General features: G+C 38.5%; 1 protein-coding gene across 1 annotated transcript in view; it reads left to right on the top strand.

Moving 5' to 3' along the window:
* itga8.L (integrin subunit alpha 8 L homeolog) overlaps positions 1 to 14,376 on the top strand; it is a 126,809-nt gene that overhangs the window by 100,906 nt on the left and 11,527 nt on the right. The window contains exons 27-28 of the mRNA XM_018267300.2: positions 2,721 to 2,834; positions 10,053 to 10,154. Coding sequence (XP_018122789.1) covers positions 2,721 to 2,834; positions 10,053 to 10,154 — 216 coding nt within the window. The remainder of the gene's footprint in view (positions 1 to 2,720; positions 2,835 to 10,052; positions 10,155 to 14,376) is intronic.

The following is a 14,376-nucleotide window of genomic DNA, read 5'->3' as shown; positions in this document are numbered from 1 at the left end:
TGTGTGCTTCAAAGGCAAGGGCAATTAATTCTTTCTTCTAAGTTGGGCTGGTGGGGGTTGACCAGATGGGAACTTGATCTGTTGAATAAAGAAAATTCTCCAGAAATAAATTGTTTACTGCTTTTATAGTTACACCAATAATTGCACTCTGAAAAACAAATATGGGGTTATGTAATAAATGACACTTGGCTTGGTACAGTAACCTATAGCAACCAATCAGCAGGTAGCATTTACTGGTCCCCATATTGGTTGTGATGTGTTACTGCACCTGGGCAAACGTAGTACTTTGTATTACATACGGGTTGCTTTTGTAAATAATAGTAGATTGGTGTCTTTTTGAATATATTGAATCTTATATACAGGTATGGGACCTGGTATCCAGAATGCTCGGGACCTTCTTTCCGTAATTTGGATTTCCATAATTTAAATCTAGAAAAAGATAATTTAAACAAAAATTAAATCCAACAGGATTATTTTGCCTCCAATAAAGATTAATGATATATTAGTTAATATCAAGTACAAGCTACTGTTTTATTATTACAGAGAAAAAGAAAATCATTTTTAAAACTCTGAATTATTTGATTAAAATGGAATCTTCCCGAAATTCGGAGCTTTCTGGATAATGGGTTTCTGGATAATGAATCCCATACCTGTACTAAAATTTTGCTTGGTGGCAAAGCCACCATCAGTTCCTGAAAAAAAATCTATCCTAAGCTAATATTTCTCATAGATGGTCATTAAAGGAGAAGGAAAGACACTTAACACTTGGGGGTGCCCCTAGTGAATGTATGTACTTACCTGAAACCCTGGGCCGGTGCTTCTATCAGCAGAAAACTACACTGGCCCGGGGTTATTCCAGCAAACACCACGGAGCGATCCTCTTCCGGCTTCATCTTTCTTCTAGTGGCTGCGCATGCGCATTAGAGTGAAAAGCCGAAATATAACTAAAAAGTCGGCTTTTTCATTCTACTCCGCATGCGTCTGCCCCGGGAAATTTGAAGAATTAAAAAGCCGGAAGAGAAGCAGTTTTCTGCTGATATGAGCACCAGTCCGGGGGTTTCAGGTAAGTAAATACAATCACTTGGGGGTGCCTAACATTTGTCACCACCAAGTGCTAAACGACTTTCCTTCTCCTTAAAATTAAAATGAATCCAGAAGCAAAATAAACAATAGAAGAAAATATAATTCTAAGCAACTGTCCCATATAAATTGCACATTATCAGTAGTTAAGTTATGAGTAAATGTAATTATAACTAAAACCATTATTTGTTTGCATTCCCTGTGTCTGAATCTTAAACTGATGTAACAGGAGTCCATTCTCCTCCTGTCTTTCAATCATCTGGTTGCAGGAGTCAGAGCCAGAAGTGCAGAAAATGTAGACAGACACCAACTTCAAAGTGCAATTAATGTATATTGGAAAGCTACTTAGAATGACGTTTAAATGAGAAGTTTAGGATTCCTAACCTATGGGCACGACCCAAAAAATGAATCTCCGAGCTGTCAATGATTATTTGCCTCTGGTTAATAGGAATGATTTTATTTAATCTTGCAAGTACTGAACATTTGCCTGTAGGTATGTCGGCTTTTCTTATCATTTGTAGGCTGCAGTTCATGAGAGCAATTGAAATCATATGATAGAATGGATGGACTAGGTGGGAAATGTAATGCAGAGATAAGTGAACGCAGAACAGACCTGTCTAAGACCAATATAATATGATGTTTTGAGCAGCCAGTAGCCAGGAGTGTATTTTATAATAGACATCTGCATATACTTTCTTCATGAAAGCAAGGTGGCAGAGGTCTTAGATGTCAGAGCTGTATAATGAAAAAGTTTAGCCTTACTTATCCTTACATCACACATTAAATTCCACATCTAAATATATTAGCATAAATATGTCAGAAATCCAGAAACCAACCATGGATAAACCATGGCATTGTCACTTCATTTGCTACTGGTTGCTTAAATTACTATCTACACTATTTAACAGTTCATTTTAGGTGAACTTTTGTGGTTTTTGATCTATTATTCATGTTGTAGTGCATGATCTGCTTCAGGCTTGGGCAGAACACGTTGCACCCTGTTGCAGTTTGTGAGAATACAAACACCGGATGTAGCAACTCCAGAATCATACCATGTTGTTACTAAATGGGCTTTGTTGGAAGTGGGATAGGCAATGGCATGGGAGGTTTTAACACACTAGTGGTCAAAAAACAGCTTCATTTGACTTCTTCTGCGCTGTCAATAAAATAATGATAATAACTGGAATAAAGGAATAACTTGTATAATAACATTGACCTTAGACATGTCGTGGGCCAAAACAGCCTGATCCAAACATATGTCTCCAAGGCCCATGGGCAGATCATGATTGAGGCCTATAGCCTCTAGCGAGAGGATCTCATCTATTTCTCGATTTTGCTAATTGATATCTGGCCAATCCTCAACCAGATAAAAAGTGGTCAGTTTGGCCCCATATACAGTCAAGTCAAATACTCAGTTTGGAGGGGCCAGCTTAATGTAAGAATAAGGCACTTGCCACATAGGAGAAGTAGAGAAGCTTCTTTTGACAGTTGTTTGAGTATGGAGGCCAACACAAAAGAGCATGGAGGTAACCTAAAAATGAGTGTGGCACAATATTTAAACCTGTATGTAAGAGCAGAAAATAAATCTTACACTGAATGTACTGTAGGTATAACTAAGCAAAAAATGTTTTTCTCTACAGAATTGCACCAATGTGAATTGTTTAACGATATCCTGCAAAGTCGGGCACTTGGATGGAGGTCAGCGAGCGGTGGTAAAAATCCGGTCTCGTCTATGGGCTCCAACATTCTTACAGGTATAAAGACCAACAGCCTTTGTGTGTGCCTCTTATGAGGCAGTACGCCAAACAGCCAGCCCAGTAGAAATACATCATGGGGCACATTTACTAAGGGTCGAAGTGAATTCAAAGTGAATTTTCGAATTCAAAAACTTCAAATTTCAAAGTAATTTTTGGGTACTTCGACCATCGAATAGGCCAAAATTCGATTTGAATTGAACAAACTTTGAATATTTGACCATTCTAAAATCGAAGTACTTTCTCTTTAAAAAAACTTCAAATTTGACACTTCGCCACCTTAAAAATGCCAAATTGCTATGTTAGCCTATGGGGACCTCCTAGAACCTATAACCAATATTTGGCTAAGTTTTTAGAAGTCAAAGTTTTTTTTTTTTGAAAACAGGTCGATCGATTCGAACGATTTCTATGATCGATAGAACTATTATAATTAGATCAAAAACAGCTAAATTCAAACAAAAAATTCGGTGGTTGAATTTCCAATTTTCAGCCCTTCGAAATTCGACCCTTAGTAAATGTGCCCCCAAGTTATGATCACTCTAACTGAAAACTGACCTGTTTCAGATTTGCACTTGGTTTTCTTCTCCTGGCTGATTTAGTGAAGAAGGTTGTTATCATAATTGTTCTTCGACAACAGCTGGGATTTTAGATGAGGCCACAAAATATTACCAGATATAAACAGGTCCAGAAATAGGATACAGTGTATATATAGTCAAAACTCACTTTTTGGTTAGTAGGTAGGGATTTTGTCTCAATAAATTGCTCAGCAAAACTCCTAGATTTTATTTTGCATTCCAGGTATATACAGGTATGGGACCTGTTATCCAAAATGCTCAGGACCTAGAGTTTTCCGGATAACGTATCTTTCCGTAATTTGGATTTTCATACCTTAAATCTACTAGTAAAAATTATGTAAACATTAAATAAAACCCAATTGGCTGATGTTGCTTCCAATAAGGATTAATTATATCTTAGTTTGGATCAAGTACAAGCTACTGTTTTATTATTACAGAGAAAAGGGAAATCATTTTTTTTAAAATTCTGATTATTTGGATAAAATGGAGTCTATGGGAGATGGCCTTTTTGTAATTCGGAGCTTTCTGGATAATGGGTTTCCGGATAACGGATCCCATACCTGTATATACATTTATTATATAATTAATACATATTTATTTCTTAAAGGGCAAGTTGAGTTTTTTGAGGATAGTTTCAGTAAAAAAAAATTTCAAGATAAAAACACCCTCGAATTTTTCTTGATTTAATATGTCCCTAAGCTGCAAAAAGCCCAAATCCAAAAATACTCCAGCTAAAACCTGTCACGGTCATGTAGAAGTGAATGGCAGAAGTCCCTTGAACCATTTGAAGATGTTTGTTGCCTTGATGATTTTTGTGCTTTTTCAGTGGTTTGCACTCGAAAACTAGATAAATTCAATTTGATGTTTTTTTTCGCAGATAACTTGATCAATTCGAGTATCCAGATTGCCCCCCACCAATTGCATTAATTTGAGTTTTTTACATTCAGGTTTTTTCATAAATAAACAGACATTAAATTTGTGAGTTTATTCAAGGTAGAAGAAACCTCACAAATCTCACAAACTGGACCTTAGATAAATAACCCCCAAAATGTGTCTTTGTGAATCATTTGAATCATCACATACAATTAGGGATGCACCGAATCCAGGATTCGGTTCGGGATTCGGTCTTTTTCAGCAGGATTCGGATTCGGGCGAATCCTTCTGTCCTGTTGAACCGAATCAGAATCCTAATTTGCATATGCAAATTAGGGGGAGGGAAATCACGTGAATTTTTGTCACAAAACAAGGAAGTAAAAAATGTTTTTTACTCCCCACCCCTAATTTGCATATGCAAATTAGGATTCGGTACGGTATTCGGGGTTCGGCGTAATCAAAATAGTGGATTCAGTGCATCCCTACATACAATATACCGTAGTGATTGAAAAAGTTCTGGAATTTTGAAATAAAGCCACATTGAACCTAATTAGGGCTGAGTTATTTTCCTTAACGATACACTGGTCTTGTATTGCGCACATCCAAACCAATGAATGTTAAACATAAATAGAGCTTGTGTTTGAATTAGCTGCCCCATCATTCTGGAATTAATAAATGCAGATGCAATGCAAAAGTAATTCAAGCTAATTTTGCAAGCTTTACAATGCCCTGTATGCCTATTTGTCTAAGAAAAAAGTAAGGCAATGTATATGCGCAAGAGTGGGTAAATAGAGTATACATGGCTGTACTATTGTTCTAGTGGGGGGAAGAGGACGCGATTACATTTCTCTAAAGATGGAAATATGTGTTACAAGTGCATTTGAATGCACCCCTCAGCTCCTCCATATTCTAGTGCAGGGCTGTCCAACTGACCCCCCCTCATGTGGCCCTCCACATCAAAGTCTGCCTGCTGCGTCTGTGTAATCTTTTTCAAATTCAGACTAATCCCCTGCATTGTTCACACCTGTGATCCCCCTGCATTGTTCACACTTGTGACACCTCTATTGTTCACTCCCCTAAAGGCCTGTACTGTTCTACCTGAGAACTGAAACTGCCCACATTGTTCACCTGTTCACACTTTACACAAAATGCTAATGGGGCACCAGCACTGTGTCACTGTATGTAGTACATATCAGACTGCTCCTGATTCCTGTCTCCTGCTCTGTTCTGCCTTCCCTATGCTCCCTGTGTGTGTCATACTTTGGTATTTGTTCTGGGGGTTTGTTAGCATTTGAAAATTATTGTTAGTGGCCCCTAAGGTGTTTAATCATATGCTGGGGTACTGTATTATACACAGGGGAGGAGGAGGCATATGGATTTATGGTTATGTCTTAATATGACTTAACTTTTTTCACATATGAGTGACATCCTTGCCAGGGCAGGCACAAGGTAGTCCTTGTTCTAGTCCTAAGCAAGAGCTTCACTCAGTGCCCCCTGTCCTGCATTACCATTTCCCTCCTTACCATGATGGTTTTTAAATAAAGAGAGCAAGAAAATGTACAACCCTTTTTCATTTATATTACTGCTCCCTATACCTGTACCAGCAAGCTCAACAGTCATCCATCATACAGCCCTCCTGCAGCCATCATATTGCCCCCAATCTTTACCTGTGTCAGCAGCAGCCAGAAATAAATCAGATCACATCATATTGTCCCCAAATATTTATGTACCTGTGCCAGCGCCCAGCCCAGCAGCAAACATATGGGCCCCAAATCTGTACCTGGCTGTGCCAGCAGGAAGCTTCACACTTTACAGTAATAGAAAGAAAGTCTTCAGTTCAGTGCAACTGTGCAAGGCTGAGAGCAGCGAGAGCCACACCAAGCAGCCCCCCAGCTCTCTGCCTCTCTCTGTCATCACATCAGTGACGTCATTGTGTATGCACATCGCGGTGCACCGCACAGAAGGAGCTATTACTTGCCGGCAAGAGGGAGAAGGGGAAGGAGATGAATTCCATACCAACTGGGTGACCATGATTACTGAAACAAATTATTAAATAAACGCTTGAAAAAAGTGTGCCCCTCAATGATGGCGCCCTACACAGCTACCTACTCTGCCTACCCCTAGTTCCGGCCCTGATCCCTGCAGTGAGCACCAACCATTTGGTTTTTTGGTGTGCTATTAATGTGGACATGGTCTTGCGGTAACATGGGTGTGGTTTAAAGTGGGTGTGGTCTAAAAACAGGGAGTGGCTAACACCGGCTTCCGTTATCGGCCCTCCACCATGTAGATTAGAAAAATTCCGCCCCTCGGTATCATAGAAGTTGGACAGCACTGTTCTAGTGCATCCCATCACTAAAGAATCAACCATTTTTAAACTTTTTTTAAGCTCGACTTTGAGATCTGAGATTTGAGGAGGCCCCCCTCATTTATTAACCCAATGTCAGAGACTTCACTTGAAACTAGCATGTATCTCACTTGACCATTGTAAAATGGGGCCTATGAAATTCTTCTCTATGTACAGTTATGTTGTAAATGATACAAAAATTATTCAGGACCCTAGCCTGGGTTTTTATACAGCAGATCCTTCACTTAAAAAAAAGAGCAAAATATCATATATATCTGGTCTATGATAACATGCACTCGCCAACCTGTATAAATGGCTCCTGTAGCTAAGGAGGAGTCCATACCAGCTACATCCAAAGGTGGACACACACCAAAGGCTGCTTGCAGGTAAAAGCATTGTTTATTTTAAATTAGCTTTGCAGTCTGACGCATTTCACATTTGCAGGTAAGCAGTTATATGGATGGACATGTCAGGCTGTGATGCAGACCTGAAATAAATGGACTTTTACTGCAAACTCTGAAATAGTATAACAAAACACTGATGTATAAGTCATCCCTACCTCCAGCCACTTTTTTAGGGAGCCAGACCCACAGTTAGATACCATGGAATTAGAACCAAATGGCTTTGCACTTACTATAGTCTGGATATAACGCCAGTCTGCAATCAAGTGCCCCTTATACTAGGCATTAAAAGCAGAACCCATGATTTGTGTATTGGGTATGCAGTAAATGTGTCCCATATCTTTGGCATTATACTGGACAAGAACAAGTAGATACAAGAAGATATATCCAATTAGTTGGGATTTCTTTTTAAGGATATTATCATAATCATCTCTGCAAGCTACTCAAATACGGTTCCTAGCACAGTCATTAGAATTAATGAATTTAGAGCCACACCACTTTAAATGAAGCTTCTGGTTGAGGGGACACTGGATGACTGTTTGAAATCCAGACGCTCACCAGATGTGTGTTGGAAAATGACACATTTTGGTTCATCTCAGCTAATAGCTATTTATAGGGAAAAAGTCCCGCAGTCGGTCTTGAATAACCTTCTCTTTTGGAAGTTTCATTGAAACAACTCTGTGACATTTAAACCCAGATACAGAACTGTATTCTTTGGAGAAATCAAACCTTCCAATTATAATGTACATAGTGAGGACCTCATCCTGCCCCCTAGCAGTCAGAGAGTGTGAATGTAGTTACTGTTATATGCAAGTGCTAAACATATTTCACAGCCCTAAGCTGATGTCACGCACACTCAGAAAGAAAGGCATCACAGTGATGCAGCAGACAGATGTGAACAATACTTAGACTTTTGACGAACAGCTGTGTTGGTTCAATGTCGATAAGACTGTTGACAATGGCTGTTCTCCATGGAAAGCATGTCTGCGCCTGGAAAAGCACATATCAAAGTCAAAGTAAACGTTATTGTCATCTCAGCAATATACGAATATACAATGAGATATCGATGTCTGCAGTTAGAAAGCATGGGATTCTGACTAATGGGGGAAAGCTGGGATGCAAATTTTAAAAAGTCAATGGGATGATGGGATTTGTCAGCCAAAAACAGATGAGGGCCACAGGTTAGACTTCCCTCAAGTACGTGCAGGATGGGTGTCTCAACTTAATTTATTGTATGGGTCCATTACACATACACATAGGAGTCACATACCTTAGCTCATAGCTTTGAGAAAATACTCACACCAGCTCTTATTTTCACCCAAAACATCTTGCACTGGTGCCCTTCTTCCCCTGAATCCAGAATTCAAACCACCAACTTTCATCTCAACGCGTTGCAATTGTTTCTTTCTTGGTGGCAATGTACTGCATTAAGTCCAACTGGGTAATAAGAGTTTTGCAGGAGATTCAAAGGGTTCACATATAGTTGCCACCTTTTCCGGAAAAAAAGACCAGTCTTCCGAAATATATTTATCTTTTTTTCCTATTAATAACATTGGGATCAATCATCATTTTTACCAGCCAGGCCTGTAAAATATCGGCCAGGTGGCAACCCTAAGTGCACAGGGCACATGTATATTATATACTGGGCCTATACAAAGGGAGAGGAGTGTTGCCAATATTTATTCTTGGTAGAATCTCATTTATCACATTTTTATGGTGGGTTTTCTGCCGCATCTAAACCTTTGCCTCCATATCTACACAAGACTGCTGTTTCGTATGCTTCCCCTGTCACAGCTTGTCTATGCAGCCCAATTTAGAAATCTGTATCCTCCTCAACACCCAAACACCTTCAGTGACCAGATCCATCAGTACCCAGAATGCACAGTGGGGAGAAAATGGATAGAACTGCTGTGTTTGTGGCTTCTTATTTACTTCTTCCCAAGGGATATATGGTACAGATATAAGGCTTGTTATCCAGAATGCTAAGGGCCTGGGGCTTTGCAGATAATTGATCTTTTCGTAATTTGGATCTCCATACCTTAAGTATACTAAAAAATTATATAAAAAATTAAACCCAGTAGAATTATTTTGTCTCCAATAAGGATGAATTATATCTTAGCTGGAATCAAGTACAAGGTACAGGTATCAGACCCCATTATCCAGAATGTTACGGAAAGGTCATCTCCCATAGACTCCATTCTATTCAAATAATCTGAATGTGTAAAAATAATTTAGCTTTTCTCTGTAATAATAAAACAGTACCTTGTACACACTCTTTGTGAATGATTTAACATTTATTGTTCATGGTGAAACATATCACAATCCAACATTTCGGTCCTGGGGACCTTTTTCAAGGTGGGACCGAAACGTTGGATTGTGATGTGTTTCACCATGAGCCATAATATAATATATATATATAATTATTATACATTGTATATATAAAAAATATTTTCTTTTGAAGTCTAGGGAGGTTTGGAAAACTAAAAAAAAAGTTTCCAAGACACAATACAAATAAAAAACACCCACACAGAAAAAGAAAAAGACTGTTTAGAGATAAAAAGGAAAACTGTCTCTCAAGACCTCTTTATATAGTGTTACATTTCTGTATCCAAGCAAGGGGAAATGGCATTAAACATATGCGTGTGATATACAGTCTGCAAGGAATTATTTCAGGAAGAGAAGCCATAAATTATTCCCCTGCTCTTGCTCTATGTTGGATTTTTCTCTAATTGGAAGTAAATGTTATGTAGTGTGTCAAAGGAGTATCCAGATTTCACAAATGTTTTCCCCAACGGGGGAAAGGATAAGACGTTGGATTTGGGTTTCCTTTGCATACATGGCTATATTCCAAATATAGATCACATTTCCAAATGCTTATTTATATCCGTGGGTCCTGCAGTTTTTCTGCTCAAGATTGTGTGCTCTTTATACGTGTTTCATCAAATGCTGTTCATGTAAAGGGAAAACGCACTGTTCTTATTTGGTCATGCTGCAAGCTCCTAATTTCATTTTGTTTTGTTTTCAGAGGAAAAATGATTATTACTCACTTATTGCCAATGTTTCGTTTGAAGTCAAGAAGATGCCTTATAGCATTCAACCAGCCAAACTTCCATCAGCATCCATACCGGTAAGGTATATACTATATTTTCTGTACTGTACCAAAAATATTGGGTAATTGAGGCACTAGCCAGTGCTAAATATCTACCTTAAAGGGATACTGTCATGGGAAAAAAAAAAAATGAATCAGTTGATAGCGCTGCTCCAGCAGAATTCTGCACTGAAATCCATTTCTCAAAAGAGCAAACAGATTTTTTTATATTCAATTTTGAAATCTGACATGGGGCTAGACACATTGTCAATTTCCCAGCTGCCTCAAGTCATGTGACTTGTGAGGTCAGATGAAGAAAAGGAATTGCAAAAAGGCATGCAAAGCCAAGAAACCTGCTGAAATCTGTCAGTATTTAGAAATTAATCCTGCCCCCTATCAGTGCCAATTAATATCAGCTGGTTTGGTCCTTATTGATGGCCTAATAAAAAGGTTTCTCATTACCAATAAGAAGCATCTTATGATGGGTAAAAGCAAAAAGCTCTCTCAAGACCTTCACAACCTTATAGTTGCAAAACATACGGATGGCATTTGTGGGGTTTATGCAAAGGGCCTCACGACAGCTTTGTTATCAGACGTATTTTTAAGCTTCCGAATGTTCCAGTGAGCACTATTGGGGCTATAAGTGGAAAGAACATCATTTCACCCCAGACCTGCCACAACCGCGTGACATCAGAAGCTAATTATGAGCATGCATTCTGCTCAACATGGCTCCTCGCACCAGTAGCTCCCTCCTGGTTCGAGTGTCATAGCTCTGACAAGGCCAATTGTGCTCAGAATTGTGTTCCCCAAAAAAATGTTGGTGATCATTCACTAACTTTTGGCAAATCTGCACCACTGCATACCCATTACTACCCTGCAGAGATGTCCTTTTTTTTAATTTTACTTAAAAGAGTAGACTGATCAACGCCAGTTGCTGATTGGTTGCTTATTGCACTGGTGTTATTTAATCAGCCTTACCTCTCACTATGCTTCTGGCTTACATTACCACCCCCATATTGTCATTCTCATTCTTCCCATAAATGTATGTGATTTTTAAACCCCAATACGACGTGTGGGTTCCCAAGGCACTGACTATAACAAATGTCTAAGGACCGATTTATGTCTGTAAATAGTAGAACAAAGTTTAGCAATATAGGCAGGAGGGAAATGGATTGAAGAAAAAGATTATTATTATATTTTAATCATTTATATATTATATATAAATAATGTAATAATTGTATTACACTATAAATTAAATGTGTTATATGTTTACTGTATACACGTGGCTGATTAACAGTGTAATAAGTTAAGATGTATAAATTACACATAATTGTTAGTAAAACAAAAAACAGTGAGCTGACTATTGATGTGAATATTTGTAACGTGATTATAGTATATAAGGCCCTCTGGCTAATACATTTATAATTGAATTGAATCGAAAGCTGTAGATAAATGACCCAAAGGAATGTGTCAATGGTTTGGGCAGGAGTTTAAAACTTTTAAACCAGAAACCTCCTGATAATAAAAAAGCTTGGACGCATGAGTATATTTTCACAGCTGCTAGTTACACCTTCATTTACAGGGCATTGCTGGGATGTTTTTGGGGAGACAGATTTAGTTTAATGTATGCCAAGCACCTAAATGCACCTCTGGTATTTCCTGCTGCCACAGGGGGGTTGTCATTTGAATGCAATAATATTGGTTTGCTGCCCAGAATGGCTAATTCCATGAATGCCTTTAGCATCATCATCATCATCATTATTTATAGAGTAACTGTGGGTTATTTTGCAAATGTTTATAGCTGATCAATAGGCTTTTATTTTAGTAGAAATTCCTAGTAAATATGCAGCCTCCCAACTGTTGCTCCATTTTCATTCCTAGTTCTCAGATCTGTTTGACTTGCTTCCTAATACAGGTATGGGATCCGTTATCTGGAAGCCCTTTAGCCAAAAAGCTCCACATTACAGAAAGGCCATCTCCATTTGATCCAAATAATCCACATTTTTAAAAATGATTTCCTTTCTCTCTGTAATAATAAAACAGTTCTATGTACTTGATTTAAACTAAGATATAATTAATCCTTATTGGAAGCAAAACATTCCTATTTGGTTTATTTAATGTTTACATGATTTTCAAGTAGACTTAAGATCCAAATTACAGAAAGATCCTTTATCCTGAAAACCACAGTTCCCCAGCATTCTGGATAACAGGTCCCATACCTGTAATAATTCCTTTCTCTTTCACTGGCCTGTTCCAGTTTATCAGTTGTCCATCTCCTTTGTCATGCCTCCTCTGATTCATCTTCTTTCCTTTCAATCATCTTCCATAAACCTGTTACTCCTCCACATACACAATTCTGCTATTTATCTTCTCTGTCATCTCTTGTCCAAGATTGCTGTATCTTTCAACTCCTTTGGTCAATTGGTCCATTTAATTCCATTTTCACTTTTTTCTTCCTTCATTTTTGCATTGCTTTCTTCTTTACAGCAGATTAGCATATTTATATAGATTATTTGGGAATTTAGACAAATCAGATGGGGGTACTTAAAATGTTAAAGTGGAGCTTCAGCTTCATGTCACACAGCCCTCAATGTACATTACAGCTATAGCTGCATTATACAGCCCCAGAATAGGGGAATTGGCAGGAATAATCTCCAGTGCACAGTGGGTTCTGAAAGTGACCACACAGGGTCGGACTGGCCCGGCGGGACAATGGGAAAAAACCCAGGGGGCCCCGGCCCTCTCTAGCCATCAGACCCCCTCTACCGATCTCCTGGCCCTACAAAAAAAAAATTGCGGGCAGAGCAGTCCGCGCATGCGTGCGGTGCAGCTCTTTTTGCACAAGTGCGTCGTCGCAGTAGGGGGTCCGGAGGAGGCCCTTGGACAGCGGCCCTGGACAGGAGTCCCAGTGCCCCGGGTCCCCCAGTCCAACACCGTGACCACAACACAGCTGGCATTCTGGGTGGGGGGACAGCAATTTGCATATAGTAGAACACTGGATACAAAAAAAGGTCAGCTTTGATTTCACTTTACTTATCTTCTCCGTAATCCTTATGAACCAGAATAAAGTTGTAAAAAAGATTGACTGATTTGTCATTGGTTAAATGTCTGTAAAATGTGGTCGTAGATGGGTCTATTTAATCTTCATCATTATCTTCATAATCCCTTGATTAACATGAGTTTTTATTAAGAGGAACATATGTTTTGCCTGTTGTTTGAATCACAAAATATATGATATGTCTTGAGCTAAACAGAACAAACAGTGACATTGAGGCTACTCCATGTTTGGTAATTGTGAGGTAGACAATTAAATTACCAGTATATCTAACCCCCTTCCCCTTTTTTGTGACAGTTTGTTTAGCAGGGGAGTTATCTGTGCACTGGTTATTTAATTATCTGCCTTGCAAGGACCAAACATGGAGTAGATTCAGTTTCGCTGTGTGTAGCTTAATAACAAAAAACACAGATTTTTCCGAATTAAAGCAAAGGTAAAATGTATATTCAGAATTATTCATTGAACACATTGTAGATTTGCCAAACAAGTGGATGTTAAGGTGTATATCCAGGTTGATTAGATTGCAGCACATCACGTGGGACTAAGGTGCACTTTCTCCAGGTAGCATCTCATAGAACTGGTAACTGTGCAAACAATGGGTTAAGTAAGATCTGTTGTTTTTATTCACAGTCATTTTCATTTCTGTTTTTATTCTTGTCTTTTTTTAAGGATCATTTTTTATGACACTTGGATGTTTTCACTGGGCCCATGTGGAGAGATTAAAAAGCTTCGGGCATTTTAAGAAGTTTTTAGCTCTCTGCCTGCTTCCTGGTAGCGCATTTACCATAACATTAACATATGCTGAATACATGACTTCAGCCATCTGTGGAACATATTTTTAGGCAAGTGACAGCAGAGCAGACAAAGGGGAAAAATAGAACATAACAGGCAGTGAACAAAAATGTTTTCCTGTTCATGTTGGCGCTGCTTTGCCTTTTTTTTCTGTATAATTTCATTAAAGCTTTTCGAGTCTTAAAGAAAACTATCACCCATCATTGGATGAAAATAAACTACAATTAAATTCATGTATGTTATAGGAAAAGGAAAGAAGTTGTGCCCATTTGTGGTCCTCCCTTATTATTATTTATATATATCACATTGTTTCAATCTTAGTTGCACCATAAGTATAATACTTATAATGAGGTGGAATCAGGGTGATATGGGGCAACTAAGATTGAAACAATGTGATATATATAAATAATAATA

This window comes from Xenopus laevis, chromosome 6L, assembly GCF_017654675.1.
Source record: "Xenopus laevis strain J_2021 chromosome 6L, Xenopus_laevis_v10.1, whole genome shotgun sequence".
Lineage (NCBI taxonomy): Eukaryota > Metazoa > Chordata > Amphibia > Anura > Pipidae > Xenopus > Xenopus laevis.
The sequence above is the reverse complement of the archived record's forward strand: the minus strand, read 5'-3'. Positions and strand labels throughout refer to the sequence as shown.